The sequence below is a fragment of the Chelonia mydas genome, chromosome 5 (assembly GCF_015237465.2).
Source record: "Chelonia mydas isolate rCheMyd1 chromosome 5, rCheMyd1.pri.v2, whole genome shotgun sequence".
In the NCBI taxonomy this organism is placed as follows: domain Eukaryota; kingdom Metazoa; phylum Chordata; order Testudines; family Cheloniidae; genus Chelonia; species Chelonia mydas.
This window is the reverse complement of record NC_051245.2, coordinates 13,376,700-13,402,660: the sequence shown is the minus strand read 5'-3', so window position 1 is coordinate 13,402,660 and position 25,961 is coordinate 13,376,700. Positions and strand designations below refer to the sequence as shown.

General features: G+C 43.7%; 1 protein-coding gene across 5 annotated transcripts; it reads left to right on the top strand.

Moving 5' to 3' along the window:
• The first annotated feature begins 495 nt into the window (after positions 1–495).
• On the top strand, positions 496–25,835 carry HDHD2 (haloacid dehalogenase like hydrolase domain containing 2). Of its 5 annotated transcripts, none has more exons than XM_007055166.4 (7): positions 496–613; positions 4,233–4,334; positions 9,383–9,591; positions 14,565–14,649; positions 21,037–21,253; positions 24,139–24,202; positions 24,571–25,835. In XM_007055166.4, exons 2-7 carry the CDS (start codon positions 4,234–4,236, stop codon positions 24,672–24,674), a joined length of 780 nt encoding a protein of 259 aa, XP_007055228.1. In that variant the 5' UTR covers positions 496–613; position 4,233; the 3' UTR covers positions 24,675–25,835. The 5 variants fall into 5 exon arrangements, with proteins under 5 accessions (XP_007055228.1, XP_027673346.1, XP_043402300.1 ...); XM_027817545.3 differs by having other exon boundaries at positions 506–545; XM_043546365.1 differs by lacking the exon at positions 496–613 and adding an exon at positions 676–816.
• The last annotated feature ends 126 nt before the right edge of the window (positions 25,836–25,961 follow it).

Sequence of the window (25,961 nt, the reverse complement as noted above, 5' to 3'; positions counted from 1 at the left end):
CCTGCTGCTCATATGGGCTTCACCATCATATGAGACTGCTCCTGGGCTGGCACAGCAGCCCTCCAAGGTGGGGCCTGTTGTCTCTTCACAATGCTATAGGAGAGTGCTCTAAAGGGTACAGCATGACCAGCTGTGACCTGTCATATTTGCAGACTGCCCTTAGCAATGCAGCCTGGCCTGCTGTCCTGTCTGTGGATTGCACCGCCTCTGGTGATGCAGACCATGCAGGGACCCATACCCTCCATAGGTTGCCCCCCACCTGAGACTGGCATTGGCAGAGCAGCACGCCAGCCTCGGAACCAGGCTGCCCTTGGCCAGGCTGCCCTTCTGTATTCTGGGACGTGAGGCTGTCTCTCAAAGTGCCTGTCTGTAATACCAAATTCCATCGGGGGAGGCTGCATTTTTTTATGCAGAAATATCACTCACGGAGTCACAAAACTGCAAGTTGCGAAAATATCTCCCACAGCTTTGGTCTTTGAAAAAACACAGGCGTTTGGGAAGGGCAGCCGCTCAGAGCCCGCGAGGACCCCATAGCGCAGGGACAGGTAGGTCCCGGGTACAGCACGGTTCGTTCTCCCCTCCCACTGGTGGGCGGGTGCTCGGCTGGAGTCAGGTGAGTTGGGCAGTTGTGTGGGAAGGGGGCTAAAATGGGGATACCCTGCCCTCCCCCACTCCCGAGAATGGACCGGTCCAAATCCCGCTGTCTCTACGGAGAAGGCGGGACCAACTGCATGAGAAAGGGTGAGGAAGAGAGAGCCCCAGTCGCACCTCACACTCTCTGTGTGTCACCCCTGGCGGGAGAATGGACCCTCTGCGGTGAGAGGACGGTACCATTTCCATGGCGAGGAGGGGAGTCCCCAGTCCTCGCTCTGCCACATTTCACTTGGTGCATATGGGAGAGTCTGAGTCTCCATTGCTCTCCTGCCTTTCCTACTATCAGGGGTGTCAGGCCTGAGAGCGGGGCACTGAGGGGGGTGGGGTTTGTCAGCGCCCACCCTCTCGGGGGCGGGGCGTAACCACAGGCCCCGCCCAGGCTTCCTAGGGGTGACCTTGTCTCCTCCTATATAGAGCTTTCCGGAAGGCTTGATTTCCCACAATGCATGGGTGAGCTCTGTTGGGGGCCCTTTGGTAACACACCCTATGAGAGCTGCCTCTTGGGCACAGACCCATAGCCTATCCAGCCTGTGACAGGTCCCGTAGTGGACAGTTATGGATTAACCTGCCCATAGCAGCACTTCCTTCCTCACCCCAGGTGGAGAGTGGGTGGCTCGTGCCCTGGAGCATGAGGATTCACAACACACTTCCTCTTCCTGGGTTTTGTCTTCTGTAATGTAACCATTGTCCACATAAGTTGACCTATGTGATCAGTGGTGACCCCCTGCAATTCCAGGAGAGAAAGGACATGCGGTGGGTGAAATAAATGCAGCTTAGAGTTTATTGCGCCATATGGTGTTTTAATTGCAGTACAAGATCATAGCTAGTATAATATACACTGGTATCAGAGGGTATTGTACTTTGCATAATCATTGCTGAAATATATGGGATAAAGTAGCTCATGTATTGACGTGATGCAGAACACTAGGGATCAAGTAAGGGACATCTTTTCAAATAAGGGGTATGTAATCAAACTAATGATATATTGTTTTAATCATCTGCTTTATTTATGGCACTATACCATACATGTGTATCACAATGTACACTCCCTTGTATGGTTATTACAAAATGTGGGTAGGAGAGCCCAGCTTACAGTATATTGATACACAATGTGGGATGTTAGGTAGCAAATAATGGAGAGTGGTCAGCCCAAAATGATAGTTATGAATCACCCTAGAACTGTAGCTGACACTGTACAATATATTGAGTTCCTCATTGACAGTATGCTGCAGTGATTGTTTGCAGGTTTCATCCCCCTACTCTCTGAAATAAGATTGTCTTTAGAGAGGCAGAACATGAATAAGGTTCACAGAGTGGATGCTGAAAAGGGAGAGGGAAGGATGTCTCTCTCTACTGTTCTCCAGTCTATTACATTAAGCCACTTGCTGTATAAGTAAGTGAGCATTGATGCCTGGATTTCAAAGTACCATAGGATTGACTGGATTTATTCTTAAATCGCTCCACTTTTCAGCTACATTGAAAGGAGTTCTGTATATGACCAAGTTTGTTAATTATGGGGAAAGCTTGCTCTCTGAGAACAGCCTGAGTAAATGGGCTGCATACAGAGGAGTCAATAGGTATAGCAGTGAGGGGGTAAGGTATTCCCTCCCACCCATCAGGCCTTGGAGAGGCAGCATAGTCACTGTCTCAGCTGCTGCAGCTGTTCATATGAACACTACATGCTTGCTATGCCGGCATGAGGTTTGGCTGGTGAATTCATGAAAGCAGGACTGGCTGATCTGCTTTTGTGTCCCCCCATATCCCTTAAAACTGGGGTTCTCAAACTGGGGGTTGGGACCCCTCAGGAGGTCATGACTTTATTACATGGGGGGTCATGAGCTGTCAGCCTTCACCCCAAACTCTGCTTTGCATCCAGCATTTATAATGGTGTTAAATATATTAAAAAGTGTTTTTAATGTATGGGGGGGGGGGAGTCACACTCAGGGGCTTGCTGCATGAAAGGGGTCACTAGTACAAAAGTCTGAGAACCACTGCCTTAAAACTCCTGTGCTAGGGTTGAAAGGCCTCATGGAAAACAGCTCTGTGGCATTTAGGTAGTGTGAAGCCATGCTGGTTCCATTGCATTCAGGTACATTGGTGGCCTTAATCTGGGCCAGAAGATTTGACTCTTGGAGAAGGTGTTGAATTACCACCAGATGCCCTCTTTATAATGAAATTGCCAAATATCCCTCACTAGCTCTGCCAATATAGTCATTTATCAGCTTTTTATCATAGAAGTTCAGCCTTGGCCTTCATAGTATCAGACTAATTTTTAAGATATGCTTAAACTTCCTTGATACCATCTACCAGTATGAGGTGTAGAATTTCCCTAGTACCTTAGATATCAGGTTCATGATGGATTTGATTTCAGTTAAACATAAATGATCCTTCATATGAATTGATAACAATGTTCTGATAAAAGATTTAAAATCTACTAAGGCAGGTACTCGTCACCTGGTTCAATACTCTGCCAAATTTCTTATGTACTGTGATCAAAACAGATCAACAGAAAATACTGATTAAAATCTAGAGACAGCAGACTGTGCCATTAGGCAATTGGGGACAACTGACTGAGCAAAGTTGTTCAAGGAGCAGCAGACACAGTTCAAAAGGGTATCAGAACTAGGGATATTTTAATGACTAGTACTAGTTTCTGCAGATGATTCTTCTTCCGCCACATCTGACTTGCCGACAGGCCTGAAAAACAGAATCCTTGTTCCTCCACCCTTCTGTGTACCCCTGGAATGCTGCTTTCTATTTTAGGCCGAGCGTTCTGCACTTGTTTGTATGGCACAGAAGTGTTCTGATCTAAGATTTTGACTGTTGCCTCACAAAATGAGGGTCCTGACCCTGCTGGGTGCTGAGTACCCTCAGGTCTCATTGACTTCCCGATTGGCACGCTGTTTTTTGCCAGCTATCTTGGGACCCAGTCCTGTCAGGCTTCACTTGCTTTGTGGCTTGGCATGCGAGACAGGGTTTGGGACTAGGAGTTAGGCAACCTGGATTCTATTGTTGGCTCAGTCACTGATACACTGTCTGACCTTAGGCAAATCCCTTAGCCTGTTTGTGCTTGTGTTTCTCCATCTGCAAAATGGGAATAATACCCCTTTTTGTAAAACAGTTTGAGCGCTATAGAGTTGAAAGTGTTACATAATTGCTGAGTACTGTGTATTTTCATGTGAGTAATGCACTAAAGTCGGTGGGACTACTTAAATGAGCAAAGATTTGCAAGATGAGGCCTCCATCCAGCAATATCATACCTAAATATCTCCTTCCCTATGGTCTTAGTTGCTTAGAAAATTTTTAGTCGCTCAGATAAAAGCCCTTAAAAAAAAAAAAGCACCTGATTTCCATATATAGCGTCTTTAAGAAAATACCAACCCATCAATTATGTATTTTTTTTAAACACTGCTGTTCATTTCTCTATCTAAAGGGGCCCATTTAATACTATGAGTAATGTTCTGAGGAATACCAGGCTTGGCACAAATGAGACGCTTAACAGAGTTCCTCATTTTTATCGTCCATTGTCTCCTAACCAGTTTTTTGTTTCATTTATTTCTTTTCCCTGGGGAATGAAGGATGGCAGCTCGGCGCGTGCTGAAAGCAGTCTTGGTGGATCTCAGTGGCACACTTCACATTGAGGACTCAGCTGTGCCGGGCTCACAGGAAGCTCTTAAAAGGCAAGTTATCCCTCCCATGTTCCTCTGAAAGACAAAAATGCATGTAAGTGCTGTTTTTATACAGATACCTCATTAGCTGAATGGCTTTCCTGGAGCTGGTGCCTCATTCTCCTGATGTACATAAGCAAATATACACGTCGCCCTATTCCACTCTCAGTTACATTGGACTGACTCCATAGTAACTTCACTGAAGCCACTGGAGTTACAGTGGTATAAATTTAGAGTAACTGGGGGAAGATTTTGGCTCATAGGGTATTCTTTGGGGAGCCTACATTTAATTTGGCCTTTCTGCTTAGTTTTTGCTTCATTTTATTAACTCTCTTTTTTTTAAAACTTGTTCCGCGAGGCAAAAAGCCCAACTTTAGAGCACATTAATTTACCATGCTATGGAAATGTTCGATAATATAGCCCCTCTTTTCTGAGAATGTCAGAATGTTAATTAATCCTCCCAGCACTCCTAGTAGGTTGTGTCATTATCCCCAAGCACTCAGATGAGTGAGATATAAATACCTCTCTGTAAAATTGCACTGTTCTTATAGCCATGTTGGTCCTAGGATATTAAAGAGACAAGATGGGTGAAGTAATATCTTTTATTGAACCAACTTCTGTTGGTGAAAGAGACAAGCTTGTGAGCAACACAGAGCTCTTCTTCAGGTCCTCTATTCAGGTGTATGCTCTCTATTCCTACATCAATGACCTGGAGGTAGGAAAGGAACCCAGGGGTCTTGTTGCCATCTGCTAACTGCTAGAGAATGCTTCCTCCTGGAAAACAGATCCTTTTCTTAACTTTGGTGGATTCTCCCCATATTTTATAGGATCAAATTGATTAAGAGATGACACCTTAAATGATGCAGAAGTAGTGACCTGAGTAGGGGGAAGACGTAAGGCCCTGATTCTGCAAGGACTTACACATATGCTTAACTTTATGCATAACTTTGTGAATAGTCCCATTGTTTTCAGTAGGATTACTTTTAAAGTGTAAGGTTAAGCACGGGTCTTTGCAGGGTCAGGGCCTATATATGTAACTGTGGTTTCCAAATTAGACACTTGTAGTGCTAAACCACTAGTTGGAGGGAAAACTCACATAGGGATCAGGAAACGCCTGAGTTTCTTTCTACTAACACTGGTGGAGACAGTTGCCTCCTAAACCTGTAGAATGAAAAAGGAGTGAGAACCACTAATCCCCTGGAAATCCTGTGGCAACATGGGTCCTGGTTGGCCACTGCTCCATGCTGCATCTGTGCTCAGGGAAAACCTGTGGAAGATGATATCAAGGGGGTCAGTATTATCTTCCATGGGGAAATCCCTATAGATTGGAAGGGGGTGGGGGGTGCCATAGAGATCATCTAGGCTCCTCCCAGGTTCAGTGTACACCTCCAGATCTTCAATCCCTGAGAGGGAGAGTGTTGAAAGGGCTCGTGTGGGATAAGGAGATGGAGAGCTATTTTACCACACAGCCACTGCTTCTCTCCTACTTTCTGTACCATCTCCACCTGGTTTCTACTGGGATTTGCTCAGCCAGGTACTGTACTGGCCTGGGTCAGTGTGAGAAAGGGGGAGGTGGGAGGGGAAGATGTATTGCACCTATAAATCATATTCTAGTGCATGCCCTGCCTGTACTTGGGATAGCAGCCCTGTAAAGAAGGCCAGTCATTTTCACTGCAAAGAACAGCCAGATTTTTTTACTTGAGACTTAAAGAAATATCCCCAGGTAATTGCTCTTTCCAAAAGAAGCTGTAGCAATTGGAACGTGGCTCATTCTGTGAACAAGTGAGTAGATTCTGCTTGTCAGGATTACATCTTAGCACTGCAGGTGACATAGCAAAAACTCAGTTTCAGCTTCAGCAGTAACTGTTGGACAAAACGGTGACCTCTCTAGCAGCCTATCACTGAATAAAATGTCGGCACATCCTTTGAGAGAGCAGGGCAGGTGAAATGGATCAGCAGCAGGCACCAGCAAATCTCCAGCATTGACAAACTTTGTTCTTGTTTTCGCTGTGCTATATTGATGCCTGTGTTTGTTTCTGTAGCAACAAATGCGTAAAGGGATGGTGGGGGAGTAATTAAAAGAAAAATAAACGAAACCCCATTAAAGCTGTCTCTTGGAATTATGTGATCATTCAGGAGCATGCACAGCCCTAACTCTGTGGTGATTGGTGTTTTTCAGTTGGGAAAAAAGGCAGCAGAAGCTAACATAAAACTGCCAAACAGATAACACAGCTTCACCTAGCATGTATGGTGATGCACAATGCTCCAGCTGCCATGAAATTTGCTAGACATGTTGAGTTCAATATAGTAATTTAGCCACAAGGTGGTAAATGTTTTTAGTTAAGAATGCTGTTGTGTAGCTGATCCAAAATAAAGACTTTAAGTTTAAATAAAAGGGTTTTGAAGAACCTAAATACAGCGTGATCAGATGCAACCTTATACAAGTTATTCTTTTGTAGCTGCAAGGAGACTGAGTCTGAAATCACTGAATTTTCTCCTCCATTTTTATAGGTAGCGGGGGGCAGGGAAGAGGTGACCCCCCATTGAAGTGGCTACAGGTTCTCTGGCCAGCAGATCACCCCTTCAGGGGTACTTGACTCTTTTTTTTTGAGGTGGGGATGGGGACCACAGAAGCAAATGCTAATGCAGCAGTAACTTGCGCCAGGATGGGTGGGGTAGTGTGAGAACTATGCCAAGATTCCTTCCTCATGCATATGTTGCCCCCTCCTCCCCCCAATGCACAGACTCCCCAGTCCAGAGCTGCAGTTTAAGATTCTGTAAGTTTGGAGTGGGAAGGGGCACAAATTGTGGAGCTGGCACTTCCCTCTTCTTCATCCCTGACCCAATCTGCTGGGTTCTGCTCCCCTCTACTCTTGGTAACGTTGGCTCATAGAAACATTTTTTTTATTAAGTTAAATAAAACGTGAACTGAAAATATTTCTCTTATTTGGGTTTTTAATGTTTCCTTGTATTGTTTGCAACACAGATGCTGTCAAGCTTTCTGGAGTGTCTCACAACTGTGAGTGCCAACCTCAGGGCAGACTGTTAAAAAGCAGGGCACAAACCCCAAATTTTGTTGTGAGTTCTATGCTTAGATTTCACCAACCAAGTATCAAGTGTGAACTCCTGTAGCACTAAAAAGAAAAGGAGTACTTGTGGCACCTTAGAGACTAACCAGTTTATTTGAGCATGAGCTTTCGTGAGCTACAGCTCACTTCATCGGATGCATAGCATATCGTGGAAACTGCAGAAGACATTATATACACACAGAGACCATGAAACAAAACTTCCTCCCACCTCACTCCCCCGCTGGCAACAGCTTATCTAAAGTGATCCTCAAGTAGAGCCATTTCCAGCACAAATCCAGGTTTTCTCACTGTAGCACTATAACACCTAACCATGGAGTCACAGGCAATCCCTGTCGCCGTTCTGAGCTACGTTGCCACCTAGGCAAGCCTGCCTTTGTGTTAGATGGTCCCTTACACCAAAAATATTTAGGTCACTTCCAGTCCCAAAGGAGTAGTCACTTATCCCAGGTCAGTTGTACCTCAGATCTCAAACCAAAGGCAATGCTTGTAGCCAATCCTATAGTAAACTAACTGAAGATGTATTAACTAAGAAAAAGAAATGAGTTATTTACAACGTTAAAACAGGTAAACATGCACACACTACTCCTGGGGGAATTCTGCGCCAAAAAATTAAAAATTCTGCACAATATTTTAAAATTCTGCATATTTTATTTGTCAAAATAACACACTATAATTATGCCAGTTTCATTTATTTTGATAATTTATTTCAAGTATGTCTGCAACAATACAGACCAAAAAAGAAGATTCAGGAAATGATTTTTTGATAAATAGATTCCTTACTAGGCATATTCATACAGAATTTTGAGTAATAATTCATTTAAACTACGATACGGAAATGTATTTCCTGCATTCCTCAAAAGACATGCAAAGGCTTGGGGGAATCAGGCATAACAGAGGAGCTGAGGGAGAGGGAAGTAATTGCTGGGAAGAAGACTGGGTGTGAACCTGGAGGGTTGTTGAGTGTGGGTGGGAGAAGTATGGCGCATGTTTTTTGGAAGGGAGACTGTTAGGCAGTCGGAAAGCCCCCCTCTCATGCAGACCCTGGCTGACTCCTAGCCTCTCTCATTCAGTCAGGCACATCTGTCCCTGTTCCCCTATGTGTCCTTGCACCCCCCACTCAGCCACCTTCCCTCCCCCTCCCCCTGTCCCCATGTATCCCTGGACCCCTATGTGCACCCCCACTCAGCTCCCTCCCCCTCCTTCTGACCCCATGTAGCCCTGCCCCCTCTCTCAGCCACCCCATCACCCATACCTATGTGGCCGGGCACCCCTACTCAGCCATCCTCTCCCTCCGTCCCCATGTGTCCCTGCCCCCTCGCTCAGCCACCCCTGCTCCCCTATCCCTATGTGTCTCTGCACCCCTCCCCTCGTCCCCATGTGTCCCTGCACCCCCACTCCCATTCAGTTTCTGTCCTAGTCTTCCCCCCCCCACTAGCTCTTTTGAATCCCAGTCTGTGATCCCCCAGCAGCCCCATGTGCCCCATGCTGTCCGTCGCTTGCATCTCCCCTCCGCCCCCCCCCCCCCCCCCCCCCCGGCCCCACTTGTCTGCCAGCGTCACAGATGCAATACTCTGGCCATGTGTAACGTTCCACTTTAGTGGCTGCTCCACATAGAGAATACTGTTGCTACTGGCACATTACTCCTTTAGCTCCAGTGGAAGAGGTTCTCTTCCTACTGAGGACCCTGACTGCTTTTGTTGGACAATGGGCCTTAAGTCTGATTATTGACCCAACTGATTGAAAAACAAAAAATAAACAAGCTAAATGGTCAGGATTTCATCAGCTGTTTACAGTTCTTTTTGGCATCTGTAATCTAAGGTGCAGCAAGGGAAGGGGATTGTCTTTTCAGAGGTTGCTTATATACCGAGTGTCCCTTTAAAATAGAAAGAAAATGAGTGAAAGTCGCATTAAAAATGTATGTTGTATGTAGAAAATTCTCTAGTCAACTCAGATTTGCTTTCCCTGGATTAGATTACGCAATGCTCCAGTTGCCATTAGATTTGTGACCAACACAACCAAAGAGAGCAAGAGAGACCTTCTGGAGAGGCTGAAGACACTGGAATTTGACATTGCAGAAGATGAGATCTTCACATCTCTGACTGCGGCCAGAAACCTCCTGGAGCAAAAGCAGGTCCGGCCCCTGCTCCTGGTGGATGACAATGCTTTGCAAGATTTCAGAGGTAAGGTGGTGATCAGCTGAACTTGGGAGCAGCATTGGTGAGCCTTATTGAAATAGTATTAGCTGATGGAACTTTTACAATCATCTGTCCCATGTAAATAGGTGAGATCCCATCCCTGTCATTTAAAATGTGAAGCTGAGATTCTCAGTTATTAAAGAGCCCCCAGCACTTATCAGAGGAGTAATTATCTCCAGTGTTAATTTGACCACCTGTCTATTTGGGTAAGTGCATTCCGCCTACTTAAACTCATCTATAGATTATTGTATCCCATTGATTTGCTTCTTGTTCTGTAGTGTTGCTGAGCCCTTAAAACAGTTGTTGTGTCCCCTCCAGAGTGCCCATTCCTTCTCGATTCAGATACATGACCATCTTTGTGCAGTGCTGTAAATTGACTGAATGGTACTTTCATGTGTCATTTGTGTCTGTTCACCTTGAGATGTCATCAGCCTCCGCTACCAGAGGCAGACTAGTATGGGTTTTTGTTTCAGAGCTGTTAAGGATTGGGGACAGTGTAGGATATGTGGGGTGGTAGTGGGAGAGGTGGTATGGTAAGTCCTACATAGGGTGAAGGGCTGCTGTGCAATGTTCCCTTGCACAAATTCATGTCCAAGATTGGACCTTTGGCCCCTATTGCATCCCGCTGTCTTCTGCCAAAAGGACAGGTGTGACCATACAGGGCCTGTAAGTAGTGCAGAGATTAAAATGAAAATAAGGATCACAGGTACCGACTTTCAGTTTCCCCCGGGGGTGCTCCACCCCTTTCCCCATGGCCCCACCCTTGTTCCGCCTCTTCCAGCCCATGCTCCGCCCCTCCCCTGAGGCTCCGCCCATTCCCCACCTGTTCCCGCTCCCTCCCCCAAGTATGTCCCACCCTCGCTCCGCCTCTTCTCACCTCCGCTACTCCCCCTCCCCCGCAGTGCCTCCCGCCTGCCACCGAAGAGGTGATTGGCAGCGGATGGGAGGCACTGGGGAGGGGCGGAGAGAGGAGCTGATTGGCGGGTGGCTTGTGGATGCTGAGCACCCACTATTATTTTTCCGTGGATGCTGCAGCCCTGGAACACTCACGGAGTCAGCGCCTGTGATAAGGATGCAGGATTGTTAGTGCTCCAAGAAGTGTTCAGAGGACCCCACCTCTGGGGAATAAACTGACTAGTTTTATGAATTACTATAGGTACCCAGCTACAGTGTTGTAATGTGATTTTTGCCGATTTTAATTAAACCTCAGCGCCATGAATGGTGCTATATTCTGCATGCGTAATGGCCTGTTCGTGTAGGTTAGCAAAATCATCACAATTCATAAGCTACAACAATGATGAATGCTTGAGACCTGGACTGCTGTACAGTCATCAGTAGGTGTGTGTTTCTTTACTTTAAAGAAAGTTAATTTTCAGAAACCTCCTGAAGTCAGAGTCTTTTGTTCATCTACAGATAAACTCTGATTATCTGTGTGTCTTGGGGGGGATGGGACAGCCAAAACCTTTGGATAAGCTGATAAAATGCCATTCCTCTATGCATTTCAGATTTGGAGGACAGTTAAACTAATTGGATCTGAAATTTGGATCATTGGGGTGTACTCTAGCTGTAAATGCCAACATGTTTTATCAAATGTGTGTACCAAAGTGTAGGGAAACTGAAGTTTCCTTGTAAGATTTTATAGGGACCTTGTCTATTCTGAGAATACTGATAGCAGTTCTCCCCGTTCTTGGTCTGATGCTGGTACAGTGCATTTTTTTACCACTGTATGTGGCCCTGCTTTGAGCAAGGTTAGACAACATAGTAGAATACATGGATGCTAATAGTTAAACTGTATTCTTAAATGTATTCACCTACCTTTGGGTTATTGCTGATTATGTACTCTATGTATCAGATGCCTTTTTAAAAACAAACTCTGGGTTTGTGGATAATCTAAGCACTGTACCCAGATGTACAGACACTTCTCTCAACCTGTGTATTACATAATTTTTTTAACATTAGCTTTAATAAAAAAATTTAAATCTGTTTCAAAAAATGTCCTGCATGCATTTCTAGACCAGTGGTGGGAAGAACTGTTGAAAATTTTCAATGTAGACTCAACCAGAAAGCTACTGCAATGGATTTGATATCACGTATCAGCTTTGTGATTATCAAATGTAAAAACCTAAGGCATTTTACTGTCATTTATCATGAATTAATAAACATTTATTGGGTTACCATTAAGTCTTTATATTGAGAAAAATGAAAATATCCAGATTCTAAATTTACCAGATTTGCAAACAATCAGAATGTTAATATCCCTTCATTTTAACTCCAAGGGTGACAAAGTTGTGGATCATTTGGTATTGTTTCCTCTCCCGCCCCCCTCCAAACACACATGCCAAAAATTTAAGTCCTAACAGGTTTATGATTTCAGTAGGTTCTTATCCTTTCATGCTAGGAGCTGGGAATTTTCTATCTAAATTTCATCCAACATTCTATTCAGTATTCTTCAGAAAAGTCTCAGTGGGCTATGGGCAGTGAAACTGTAATCTATTCTTTCTTTTTTTTTAAATCAGATCCCTGTTGCTGGGGACAGCTTCTGTATCCACGCTCTCAACAATCCTTATCTAGGCCAGTATCTGCCGTTTGTTTCTAAATCAGTTTAGTCAAATCAGTGCCATTTCTGTGCATTGATTAGGCTTAACATGGACTGCACTGGTTATCTTGGGGTCTTTTCCATATGCAGAGTCACTCATGTATACTCTCAGTAGCATTCCTGAAACAATTAAGTAAAATGGAGAATGTTTTAAATTCCTGTTAGTAACTGCTGTTGGATTGTTCTTGGATAATTTTCCCCACATAAGATTGGTCACAGATGGATGAGTGTAATCCATTCTTTAGTTAATGGACCCTGATGATTTCAGAGAGTGTCTTAAATCTACATGGTGTCTCTGAATGCTACATTTTGTATTTGGCTCTCTGGGTTTGCTGAAAGATGTGCAGTATGAGACACAGGACCATAATCTGTTTCACTCCAGACCTGTTGAGGCACAGAAGTGCTAGTTATTCCAGCAAGGGTAGCAGTGCAAAAACGCCAGCATGTGCATGATGCTGCTGCCTGCCTCACTCTTGTGCTTCTGTCCCTACACTGGCTCCAACTCTACTTCCACTGCTGGTTCTGTGACTTGATCCTGTTGTGCAAAGGTATTAGTGGGCCACGTCCTAGCTGCGTTAGAGATGACATCACAATCTGAGAACTGCCAAAAAAGTTGTGCTCTAGAACAATGTGGGACAAAGCATGTGAGAACTGGAGATAAGGTATTCTCAAGGGCACCTGGCTGTGTAACGAACTTGCAGAAGAGACTAAACCAAAGTGTGATGGCTTGTAGGTCCTGCTGCAAAGCCTTCCTCTCTGGATAGAGCTTTTCCATCATAACCAGAATGACATTTACAACAACAGCAATCATGCCTGCCAAAAAGAAATCTCACCCCAAGCAGAACTTCCAGTAAACCAGAGGACAGCAAAACACTCACTGAAATTTATTATCCCAGTCTAATTAACATGCAAAGCACCTGAAAACTAACCGTGTAAATTAAGTATTCAGAGATTTCTATTTCAGATGATGGCGATAAAAGTGAAGAATTTGTATGCTCTGTCCCTACACTAGTTAAATCTTTTAATATGTGTGGCTGGGTGGATCTGTCATCACAATTACTTATCTGGAGTTACATGCCTTGTGGAGAACAGCAGATTCCTGACATATCAACTCCTTTATCTGTTGTCAGCGCTGAAAGACATACATTAATCCATTTTATGTGCATGTACTTACGGATCTGAGGACTGAACTAAAAGTGTGTGTCAGGAAATGCTGACTTCTGTTGTCCAATGGCTAACTGTACTCACAGTCTACTTTTAAAATGAAAGGGCGTCAGTGTGTTTAAACCAAAGACGATAACACTTCTTGTGAAAACCAAAAATTAATGCTTGCCTCCATGTTCAACAGGAAAGTGTTAACTCCGAGTGTATCAACTAATGAATCCAATCTTATCTACCTCTGGGATCTTCCATCAGTTGCTACTGATCTGATTGCCCACTTTCCTCCTTACAGTGGTCTTTGTGGATTGTAATCAGCAAGGATCATGGAAGTTAGAACTGCTCCATGTTTCAGAGGGTTATAATTTCCTGTTCAGATTTCCTAGTTTGTGCATTTGTGCCGGAAGAGAGAAGCCATTCATTTTTTCATGCCTCTTCTTCTACAGGGCACTGGGAACAGTGCAATCTTTTTACCTTTTATTCATAGTGGTCACCATTAAAATGCCGCATGTGTCCCTACAGGTTCTACAAAGGACTGCTTCCTGGGATGCTGTAGTTTTCCCTTTATTCTTAGAATGGAAACTGTCAGTGGTAACTGGTCAATGTTGACTCTTTATTTAATGGCTTCTGCCGTATGTAGATTAAGTATGGGCCAGATGGCCAGTCCCCCGCCTCAGCTTCTAGAAGTCCTGGCACAGTGGAACTATTGTTGTGCTGCTGGGTGAAGGGATAAGGTGAGAAGTAGCTGCATGCTAGGACTGCATACTCCCTGCAGTCATGCTGTGGTAAGTCTCTCTGGAGCACCTTGGAGGGAAGGAGGTTGTGGTTGCATTGGAGACACAGTTACCATATGGATCCAGAAGTTTCTGATTCCCCTATTTAGGGAGCCTCTGTGGATCTTGTCTGCTAATACAGCCCTGGGCTGTAGAAGTGGAGTGTCCAGGCAGCCTCTCCACAAGCTATAGGGGTTGTAGGCAATGATTCCATTTCCCCTGCCAGTTCTTCTTAGCTGCCCTGCACAAAGCCCTTCTATCCTGACTTTGTATAGGAGGTCCAGGGAGGCATTTAACCACATGGAAGGCTGAACTTTTTTTGTTAGGTATAAACTAATTCGCTCACTGGTCATAAGACAAAAATTGTTGTTTACAAATGTTTTTTAGAGTAAGTAAATCTGAGGGGTTGTGTTTTGGTTTTAATTTTCCAGGGATACCTACAAATGATCCCAATGCTGTGGTGGTAGGACTAGCTCCTGAGCACTTTAACTATCAGATGATGAATAAAGCATTTCGGTAAGTCGTGAGAAGATAAGAGCTACCTTACTGGCTCAGACCATGGTCCATCTTGCCCAGTATCCTGTCTCCAACAGTGGCCTATACGAGAGCGTCAGGGGGAGTGTACAGAACAGGGCAGTTATGGAGTGATCCAACCTTGTCTTCCACTCCTGTCTTCAGATAACCAGAGGTTTAAAGTATTATGCATTATTTGTATTGTAGTAGCACCCAATACCCCAATCAGGATCTAACTGGTGCTTGGCTCTGTACAAACATATAAAAGACAGGCCCTGCCCTGAAGAGGTTACAGTCTAATTTACAACTAGACACAACCAGTGTGAGAAGTAATAGGCAGGAGGGGGAATAAGAGGTAACAGCAAGAACACTCGGTTACTTCGGTAAGGCTCAAAGTGTCTTTTTCCAGTGCCATAGGTGTAATGGGCTTGCTGGATCTGGAGGCTTAACTGCATATTTATCTTAAGGTGGTTTAACATGGCATTAAATGGGTTTCACAACCTGGAATTAAACTGTAGAACTATTGCCGCAGGATGTTGTAGCGGACAAGAAGTGAGCAAGATTCCAAAAGGGATTGGCCATTTGTTACAGGAATATCCAGAATTAATACATTTTGGAATCTTGAGATTCAGGATTTAAAACAACCTCTAATATTGTTAGGGATTGGGAGACCTAATGTTGGTGGCAGATTTCCCCCCTCCAGCCCTCTTGCATCTGCCTAATGTGGGATTTCTTGCATCTTCCTCTGAAACATCTGCTGCTAGCCACAGGTGAAGACAGAATACTGGAAAAGCTGAGTCCTTGTGTCTGATCCAGTCTGGTTGTTCCTGTGCTCCACTGAGAAACAGTATTTAGTCTCTTTTGTCTCTAGGTTGCTGAAATGATAACATGGTTAAAACAAGTGACTGCATTTGTGCCCGTTTCTCAGTGGCTTGTGCGGTGCCATTTTACCTACCTTTGTGCAATGCATTCAGCCACACACTGCTCTTCTACTAGTTTGGAGGCTTAGGATCCATTTAACTTGGACTTGTTGTTGGTATTATTAGAAAACTGCTTGAGCTGTAAGAGACTGAACATGAGTCTTTTGCTCTCCCTACCCCTCAGTCACTGTGGGCTCCTGTCCTGCCCTGCTATGAGGAACACAGAGGAGCACTGAAGAGTAAAATACATCGTAAATCCTGTGCTCCGAGAGGATGGGGATGTGCCCTGAATGACTGGCTCAATACTGAGGAAAACTTTGAGCAAACTTCATTCAGCTGTTGAGGGTTTTGTTTGTTTCTAAAGAAAGTGTGTAAATAATGGTTTCATTCTCTCTCTTGTACTGGCACCCATCAGCACAGTATCTGAGTGCCTTCTCTTAATGAGAGAGTTTGGGATTCACAGTGCTTATAACAACATACTGAGGACCACATAACCCAGGAGGTGGGATGCAAGGTTGGTGGGGCTAGATACTGCATTCCCTATACACCAAAAGCTCCATCTGAAGAGATTGAACTTGTAAATACTTTTTTTTTTTAAATACATGTAGTTCTGAACTACCATCTAGAACAGAGGTGGGCAAATTACGGCCTGCGGGACCCTCCTGCCCGGCCCCTGAGCTCCTGGCCTGGGAGGCTAGACCCCGGCCCCTTCCCTACTGTTCCCCCTCGCCCACAGTCTCAGCTCACTGCGCCGCCAGCGCGATGCCCGGGTGGCGGGGCTGCGGGCCGCAGCCTGACCCGGTGCTCTGTGCTGCGTGGTGGCGTGGCTGGTTCCAGCCGGGCATTGCAGCTGCCTGTCCTGGTGCTCTGGGCGGCGTGGATGTAGCTCTGCCAGCCACCGGGGCTCCAGGCAGTGCGGTAAGGGGGCAGGGAGTAGCGGGGGTTGGATAGAGGGCAGAGGAGTTCGTGGTGGTGGTCATGGGGTGGGGGTGTGGATAGGGGGCGGGTTGGTCAGAGGGTGGGGAACAGGGGGGTTGAATGGGGGCAGGGGTTCCGGGGGACCAATCAGGAAGGAGAGGGGGGGTTGGATGGAGCGGCGGGGGCAGGGATCTGGGGGCAGGGATCCAGGGGCGGTCAGGAGACAGGGAGGGGCAGATGGGGCAGGGGTCCCGGTGGGGCAGTCAGGAATGAGAGGAGGGGTTGGATGGAGCAGCGGGGGCAGTGGGGGGCTGGGATCCAGGGGCGGTCAGGGGATGAGGGGGGTGGATGGGGCAGGGGTCCTGGGGGCACGTTGGGGGACGAGAAGCAGGGGGGGTCAGATGGGGGCGGGGGCCAGGGTATGCCTGGCTGTTTGGGGAGGAACAGCCTTCCCTAATCGACCTTCCATACAATTTCAGAAACCCGATGTGGCCCTCAGGCCAAAAAGTGCTATCTGATGACCTGATATGTCTGGAGGAATCAGTTGTTTGCTAGTTATTCGTTACTGTGGGTAAAATGTGCACAGTAAGATATTTTTTCCCTAAAGTTTCTCAGATTCCCCCCCCCCCAGAATACATTCCGGGGCGTGCCCCCAGTTTGAGAACCTCGGCTATAGGATGAGATTCTTCCACCTAACTATTGAATGTAAGTATCTTTGTGCTTCTGCAATATTAAATTCTTCCGTATCCCAATTGTCTGCTCCCACTGTGTGCAGATCTGGCTATAGCAGAGGTTTGCAGATCCACGTCTGAAAGACATGGTCAGGTGAATACATCTGAAAACCTTGGTAAAGCTAATTGCACATATTGTTAAAGGTGTCTCATTCTCCATGTGCTCCCTAATAATGACTGTCTACCCATGTGCCAGTGGCTAGAATTCCAAAATAAATAGGTAGATGTGAATTTACGTGGTTTAAACATGAGTTAAAACTGTGGATCTTCAATTGAGTTTCTGCCCCAAACAAGCTTCACGTCAGATTTCAGTGATGCATATCTGAGAAAGTAACACACGATTTTTACCCATAATGAGCAGACCAGTGATGAGTGCTTTGTTCTTGTTGAATCTGTTTTGGATTAAATTGATTCAGTGTAAGTTTTTTTTAGTTTTTTTTACTTGTGCTAATGAAATGGAGTGAAATGTTATCGTTTTTATAATACTGCAGGTGCCTGTGGCGCTTTGCAAACGCATATGAAGAGAGACTTGCTCCAGGAGGCATCTGCCTAACCTAGACCAGGATGGACTGATTTGAATCAAAGCGATTTAAATCGCCAATTTAATCATGATTTAAATCAGCAAGCAGAAAACCTTGATTTAAAGCATCGATTTGACTTGTGTTTTTCATTTGTACTTTTTAGTTATTTTCCTAAAGAAAGGTTTGTTTTTCACTGATAGGTAATCATTAAAACCTTTACACTGAATTTGGGGTTTTTTTGTTTGGTTGCTAATCAGGAGGATACACATTTTTAAGCAGTTGCGTAGCTTAATGTACATTTGTTCAGATTCTTAATTTTTACATTTTTATTATGTTAGCAAATGGTGAATGGTGCATTTCTTATTTACTAGATTTTTACTTGTGACTTGTGTCAAGCTCTGTGTGGAAGTTCAAATTCAATTTAAAATGCACAAAAACAGCATTTACATTTTATTAAATAAAGCCACTTCCAATGTGCTGGATACCTAACCTTTTTGATAAACATTTTTTTCTTATCAAAATATGTTTTGCATTTAAAACAAACTGATTTATTAAACCAAGGAAGAATGATCTGTAGTTAGTGAATTGAATAGTTTCTGGTCACCATGTCCTTCCAGATTTAAAATTAGTAGATCTCCTCTCGAACCTAATTTTTATTCATAGACTGGAAAAGGAAACAAGTTTTCCTGCTTTTTCAATGCCCCATAGTTGGGTTTTTTCCCCACACTTTGAATGATCTAGTCACTTGTTGAATAAACTGAAATGAAGAAAATATTGGAACTGCTGGCAAAAGTTGGTTTAGCACTTCAACAGACTGGTTCTTGGTGCCTAGCCAGTGACCCAAACTAGTAGAACTTACTTTAAAACTTGGCAGCAAACATGTACTGCTTGTATTATATTTTGTATTTAATTTAAATGATTTTAATTGATTATAATTTTAGGACTTAACAGGTCAACAATTTTAAATTTAATTTTAAATCTTTATTTTAAATAAGCCTGTATTTCATTTTAAATCGCATTTAAATAAAAAAAATCCAATTTTAAATTTAAAAAATCATTGCTATTTATTCACCCTGATTTAGAAAGATCCAGTTCTTTGGGTAGAGTTACAGCAGAGTGTCAGACAGAGATTAGTGTTGAAAGAATGTGAAGGGTCAATAGGAGGTTGCTCTGCACTCTGGATTTTTCTGGAAGGCTTCTATGCAAGATAAATGGGACTAAAAAGACAAAAAGTTCTCCTTTCCCAGTCCAAGGAAACCGTCAAAGGGTCCCCATTGATTGTTTTCCACTGTACTGGTCACATTTCTACCCCTTGTGATAAAGACTTGGAATTGGCTGTGGTATGTGAAGAGTTTGCTGTCCAATCAAACAGGAAGCACTCAATGATCATTACCTCAGCTTTTATAGATACAATCTACAGGGCTTTTATTGCAATGAAACTAAGACTTGTAAGAGGATTGTAACACCTGAGCAGTGCTTGATAGTACCAGGACCCTTCCTTCAGCTAAGCAATTAAGCAGGTTTTCCAGTGCTACTGATTATGCTTTCAGTGTTTATGGAGCTGCTGTGTCCATTGTAGAGAAGAACTATGATATAGGTGATGGCAAAATGTAAACAAAGAATCTGATTGTGAGGGGGCGGAGCTCCCTTAACTTCTAGGACAGTCACACCCAATATTAGTTTAAGGAAACCTTCTTAACCACTGACTCCCCAAATTACAAACATTCATGTTTAATTTATTATTATTTTGTGTTGCACTGATTCCTAGAGCTCCCCATGGGGGCCCTGTTGTGGTAGGCATTGTACACACACCAAAAAAGGACAGATGGTCCCTGCTCCAGGGAGCTTACACGTATGAGACAACAGGTGGATACAAAAAGCATGTGCTGGAGCACAAGGTAACCGTGAGATTATGATGATTGCTGTAGTAAGCAGTAGTATTCAAAATACTATTCCATTCATGTTTATCTGGATCTTTCCAGACAATGCTGTGCTAGTGGGAGCTTTCTTCTAGGCTTCTGAGGGTTGTTTTGGCAGGAATAATGAAAAACTCCTTTCATTCTTGCTTGCAGAAACCCCAGGTAGAGTTTTAAATTTTACACTGATCCTACAGCATGTGTTGCTGGAGAATCGGAATAATAAAAATGGAGCTAAGGAAATGTGAGAACAGCCTAAATTTGTGGGGGGAGGAAATAGCTCCTGCTCTCCCAAAACATTTCTACATCCACTTTCTGAAGCCCCCAGCAGCTGTGGACAGCTGAGAGCTTCAGTGGAAGGATTTCCACTCATTAGTCTCCCATTATTCTAATCGGTGGTGTTAAGCATGTGTTGATCAGACATTTTGACTAATCCTCCATTCTGAATTTTTCTCTTCCTATAACAAGGAGAGTGTATACAACTTTGTTCCTAAAATGTAACTTCTGATAGCAGCAGCGGTGTCAAGAATCAAACAGCTACTTCAGTGTTCAGTAGTGTGTGTATGTATGTGTGTGATGTGTAGGCCTGTGGACATGCTGATCTTTCATTGTAACTAGTGCATGTCTTTATATTTTAACATGCTTTTTTTTCTTACATCCATTTTGGATGTTTTGTGCCTGGAGTTCGTCCTGGCCCCCACTGAAACTTGGGCATGCTGGAATTGGAATGTGGGAGTTGAATTGTGCAGACAGACATTGTGTGTAGTTGGAAGATGTACAGGCAGTACCAAGATTTGCTCTGCTGAGTAATCTGTATTGCAGAATTCCTATGCAGAGTAATTTTGGAAGCACTGAAATATTAATCCACCCAGCGAAGGCCTTGGAAGATTAGCAGGAAATTAAATGTGTGCAGCCATCAAAATCACAAGCACTATCTACAGTTAATATCTAATAAAATATTTACAAGGATAAATCAAATGAGTTCTTATTTCAGCCATAGACAAGGGAAAGTGACTTTGAGGTTCTGTTAGATAAAGGAATTAATTCCATCACTGAGTGAATAGAAATATATACCTATCTTTTGAAAAAATCTTCTGTGGCTCTTGCAGTCCTTTTAAGACAGTGGCTTCATTAGGTTTTTTTATTAGCTGGTTCTGATGACTGGAAGGAGAAGGGAAGTAACTTTATTTATGTAACTCGCTCAGTAAAACACTAGTTTAATTCTAAACCCCGCTACAGTTTGGAGCTCAATCCTGTTTCCATTAAAGCTAATGGGAGTTTTTGGCATTTACATCACTGGAAGCAGGATCAGGCCCATAGTAGCACATATCAGTGAATCCAAGGCAAAACATGTTTTTTTCCCCCTCTTCCCTTGGCTCTCTAGGTTGATCCTGGATGGTGCCCCTCTTATAGCTATACACAAAGCTAGATATTATAAGAGGAAAGATGGCTTAGCTCTGGGCCCTGGACCGTTCGTAACTGGACTGGAATATGCTACAGATACCAAAGCAACAGTGGTGGGGAAACCAGAGACAACCTTCTTTCTAGAAGCCTTATCGGGGACTGGCTGCAAGCCGGAGGAGACCGTAATGATTGGCGATGTAAGTGTAACGGCTGAGTAAGCGCATTATCATCTACCTACCTAGGTGGCCCCCATCTCCATGGTATGTGAGCACTTTGAGGAGTATATCCTTCCAGCACCCTTGTGAGATAAGAAAATGTTGGAATCATAGAAATGTAGGGCTGGAAAGGACCTCAAAGTCATCAAGTTCATCCCCCTGTGCTGAGGCAGGACCAAGTAAACCCAGACCATCCCTGACAGGTGTTTGTCCAACATGTTCTTAAAAATCTCCAATGATGAGGATTCCACAAAGTCCCTTAAGCCTAGTCCAGAGCTTAACTACCCTTTAAGTTTTTCCTAATATCTAACTTAAATCTCCCTTGCTGCCCATTATTTCTTGTCCTACCTTCAGTGGACATGGAGAACAACTGATCACCATCCTCTTTATAACAACACTTAACATAGCTGAAGACTGTTATCAGATACCCCCATTGTCAACCCCATTTTAGAGATGAGAGAACTGAGACACAGAAACACTTAAGGCCTAATCCAAAACCCATTTAATCAATCCCATAACCTCACTGAGCTTGCACAAGCTCATACAGAGTCTGTAGCCAGGAACAGAAACCACCCCTCCTGAGTTCCAGCTCAGTGCCTTAACTATAGGACCATTCTTCCTCTGTACAGCTATGCCACAGATTGCCAGCTCCAAATAAGCATTTCCATGATCCTGCACCTATCTCAGATAACTAATTTAAAAAAAAGTTAAAATATTTACCCAAAGCAAGGAAAATAGTAGCCCTTTTAAAGGGACACTGCCAACTTACTCACTTATTATGAGGCAACAAGTTTCCTCAGCTCTGTTACTAAGACCAGGTAATTACAACAACAAATTTTTAAAATCCCAAAGCTTGTTCTTACAAAATATACACTTGGGCCAGATTGGAGTTGAGTCCCTTTAAAGACCATCACTCTTGAATGTTTGGCTCCTGAATACTCTACTAAAGGTGAGGTTGAAACATTCCACATTTAGAAAAGTAATTACCTTAAGTTTGTTACAGAGCTGTAGTAACCAAACATTGCATATTGTCAGGAGAAAACTGGGGCCTGATCCTGCAAATAACTGCCCACGGGAACTCTACCTCCAGCCCAGAATGCCGTTGAGTTCAGCAGGTCTCTCTGCAGGAATAAGGGTCTGTGAATAATGGATCCTTCTTCAGGATCAGACCTTTATGTTGTAATAGATGTTAATTCAGAGTGATTAATTAATGTTTCAAAATGGCTTTCATCTTGCATTATGTTATGGGCAGGGCTGGTAGCACCACCTGTTAAGGTTGTCTGACACTTCCCATTAAAAGACCCTGTTTTCAATTGCTTATAACTTTGCCAAGACTGGGCTAGAATTTTCCATGCTAGGTGTTGCCTCAGGCTGATTTTTTGGGGGAAAACTTGAGCTAAAACGGTTGAGCTGTTTCTGAGAATGACATAGGGAAAATACATGGCTTTCCCCCAAGTTAAAAAATTCTGGCGACCTTTTCTTTGAACCGTGCTAGCACCCCATCCTTTGGAGCAGGAACTTGAAATTTGGCAGATGGGTGGCCTCTGAGTCGAGTATGCCTTTTGCTGTCCCTGTAAAAATCTGCCCAAATTTGGGGGACAGTTATTAAGATTCTGTCCGCTCTGAGGAGGCTCAAGCCTTTCACAGCTGCTAGCACTGACAAGATTTTTTATGTGCCATCCCCCCCGCATGACTGAGCATGTTCCCTCCAGCGGAAAAGCCAGACTTTCCCTGTAATGGCTGTTCCCAGCTCCTCTGGGCCTGGGTGGGCTAAGGCACCAGAACTGAGAGTAGTGAGCCTGTCTCTCTTTTGCTTTCAATGATTTGTTGCTGGCGCCAAGGCTGCATGGAGGAGGAAGCCACATGATTTGAATACAGAGGGGATTAAAGCCAGACCACAGAGTGGATTGGGACAAGGAGTCAGATGAGATGCAGGTGTGGGGAGAAACTGGGACTGGCTGGGTAAGGAGACTAGGAATGGAATTGGGACAAGAAGCCTGAGTGCAGAGTGGGAGAAAGAAACAGGCATGGGGAAGTGGCAGGACTGAGCCAAAGACAGACTGGAATGGACAGAGCAGCAGGGGTCAAGGCTGGGAGAAACTGGCAGAAGAATCTGTGCCCACTAGAGCACACTCCCTTCCAGAGCCTGAACAGAACCCAAGATTTCCATGTGAACGTTCTTCTGTCAGCAAACGTCTGTGACACCCACTGGCAAAGTATGTCTCATCCCCCCTCTAGTGCGGGTCCACGTAGAGGATAACAACCCGTTCTCTGTTAGATCAAGTGGCAGAGGTCTGTGCGGCGAATCTAAAGGTTCCAACTCTGCTGATGACCCATGTGGGTGTCAATATGATGCTACATGATGGAATTTGGATTTTTTCAGTTTCTTTTTTTAAAAAGCTAAGTACATTAGAAGAACAGTATTAACATTGCAAAGTCAAGCACTCCGGCAGCCCGAATTCTGGCATTTCCTACGTTTTGAGTGCACCTGAAGATGCAGAAAGGCACACAGGCATCTAGTGGGACTTCCAAAAGTGCCTAACTCCCACTGATCTTGATGTTTCAGAAACCCCACTAGGCAACGCTCTGCATCTTTAGGTGCATAAATACTTTTTAAAAGCTGGTCCTTAATGTTTAGAGTATTTAAACCATATTAGTTTTAGCTTAAATCTTGCAGTTCTGTCTCAAGCAAATCTCCCACATGGGCAAAATTCTCACTGAAGTTACCTAGTTGCTTATTTCAGGATATGGCCCATTATTGTTTTGATTAGACTGGGTCGTCGCATGGTGGTGAACACCACAGAATGCCCATAAATAAATTGTTTCTGTAACTCTAGATTAACCTTGTTTCCTCTTCTGTCTGCCAGGATTGCAGGGATGATGTCGGTGGGGCCCAGAATGCTGGCATGCTAGGTATTTTAGTAAAGACTGGTAAGTACTGTATGGATTTTGACATCTAGTGATACATTTGTTCACTGCAATAGAGCTGTGTTGGAACAACAACTCCAGCACAAATCTGAACAAATGCAAAACTGGGTCTGGATTTTGGTCAAACTGCCCCGGAGAGGAATCTCAATTGAGTCTTAAATGAATCTCAGCCTAACGCTGTGAAGACCATCTGTGATGCATTAGGTCAAGGAGAATGCCAAGTGGGTATCCCTTTTACGGTGCCTTGTTGTTCGTGAAGTACAAGTGATAGGAGCATCAGATAAAATCTCTCCTAGCTACAGGGAAGACTTCAGGCTGGCAAGGCAGCTAAAGCAGTTTTTAAAAAGCACCTTTTTGTTCTTTTATTTCAGGTAAATATCGAGCAGCAGATGAAGACAAAATTAATCCAGCTCCTTACCTAACCTGTGAGAGCTTCCCACAAGCAGTAGACCATATCCTACAGCATCTACTATGAGAGAAGCATTTAGTTTGGAGAAACTTGATTCTGTTTTGACATTGTTGCCTCCCTTTCTCCTCACAAAATAAAACTCAGCGCACAGTGTGTGCATCACACCTGCAATGAACACGTCTCACTGCAGAGCACTGAAAGGAAATGATACTGATGTGCAACCCAGTGGCAAATCATTGGTAAACTCTCTTACTTAGCTGAAGATGGAACACACAAAGTGGAAAAGTAGGTCTCCCAAGTATTCATCAGGTCAGGTGGCAGGTGGAGGGAAACCAACCAACAGATGAAACAATTTGCTTTCTTGTATTATGTAGGGAAAGGAGGGAAGTTCACACAGAGTCTTTGTTTTTGACTGTTTAGGAAGTAACTGTTTAAAAAGCCCATCTGAAATGTGCCAAGTTAGTTAAACTATAAAACCCATGAGAAATGTGCCAAGATAATAAACATCAACAAAGCATAACAGCCATTTTTAGCCTAAATGATAACAGCTTTGTTGGTTCTTATATGCTTGTTTTAGTTATCACGTGTCTTCTCTCTGCTCTGATCTGACTAATTTAAATGTAGAGATGGTACACATTAGGAATATCTTACAACTTAAGATATTACCATTACTAATAGCAGTGACTGAACAGACGGAGAGAAATCACCAAACATGTAACAATTGTTTTTTCAAGTTTTATGTAAAATTCAAACAATCCATATTTTACAGATGTTTTAATTAGATGCTGTTATTAACAGGAATGGTGCAGAAACAAAAATCTGGTCCTTAATGGCTTTATAGGCCATGAATTTTTGAAGTTAGACTTCAGCAGGGTCCTATTAACTCTACAGTTGCAAGATTTTTTTTTTTTTTTTTCTTTCTAATGCTATGCGAAAAATCCTTCAAAACCCATGGGACCGATTCAGGCTTTTAAGCACTTGGATAATACAGCTGTAAAATGAAATCTCACTCTGTAGCATGCATTTTTCTTCCTGCATGTGTTAAATCCACCAAAATGAACCAACTTTGTAATGATGGTAAATGGCTTTCCTGGTCCATTTGCAAGCTGTAATAATCAAGTCCTTTCCAGTTGTTTTACAGTGCTCCTGAGTGTTAAGTTATTAGACTGTAATTGTACATCATTGTAGTACTCACCTTATTGAAAATATAGCTTTGTGTTAATAAGCCACACTGCTTCTTGTTAAGAAAAAATAGAATGAATATGTAGCAGGCGCTATCTAAAGGAAAGAAGGTTTATCTGTAATCTCTGTGGATGGTTACATTTCACATGGAGCAAATTTCTGCAAATGACA

Coding starts and splice junctions, on each gene's coding strand:
- HDHD2 (XM_043546365.1), top strand. Junction 9,592..14,564: donor TGCTTTGCAAGATTTCAGAG/GTAAGGTGGTGA, acceptor TTAATTTTCCAG/GGATACCTACAAATGATCCC. Junction 21,254..24,138: donor AGACCGTAATGATTGGCGAT/GTAAGTGTAACG, acceptor TCTGTCTGCCAG/GATTGCAGGGATGATGTCGG.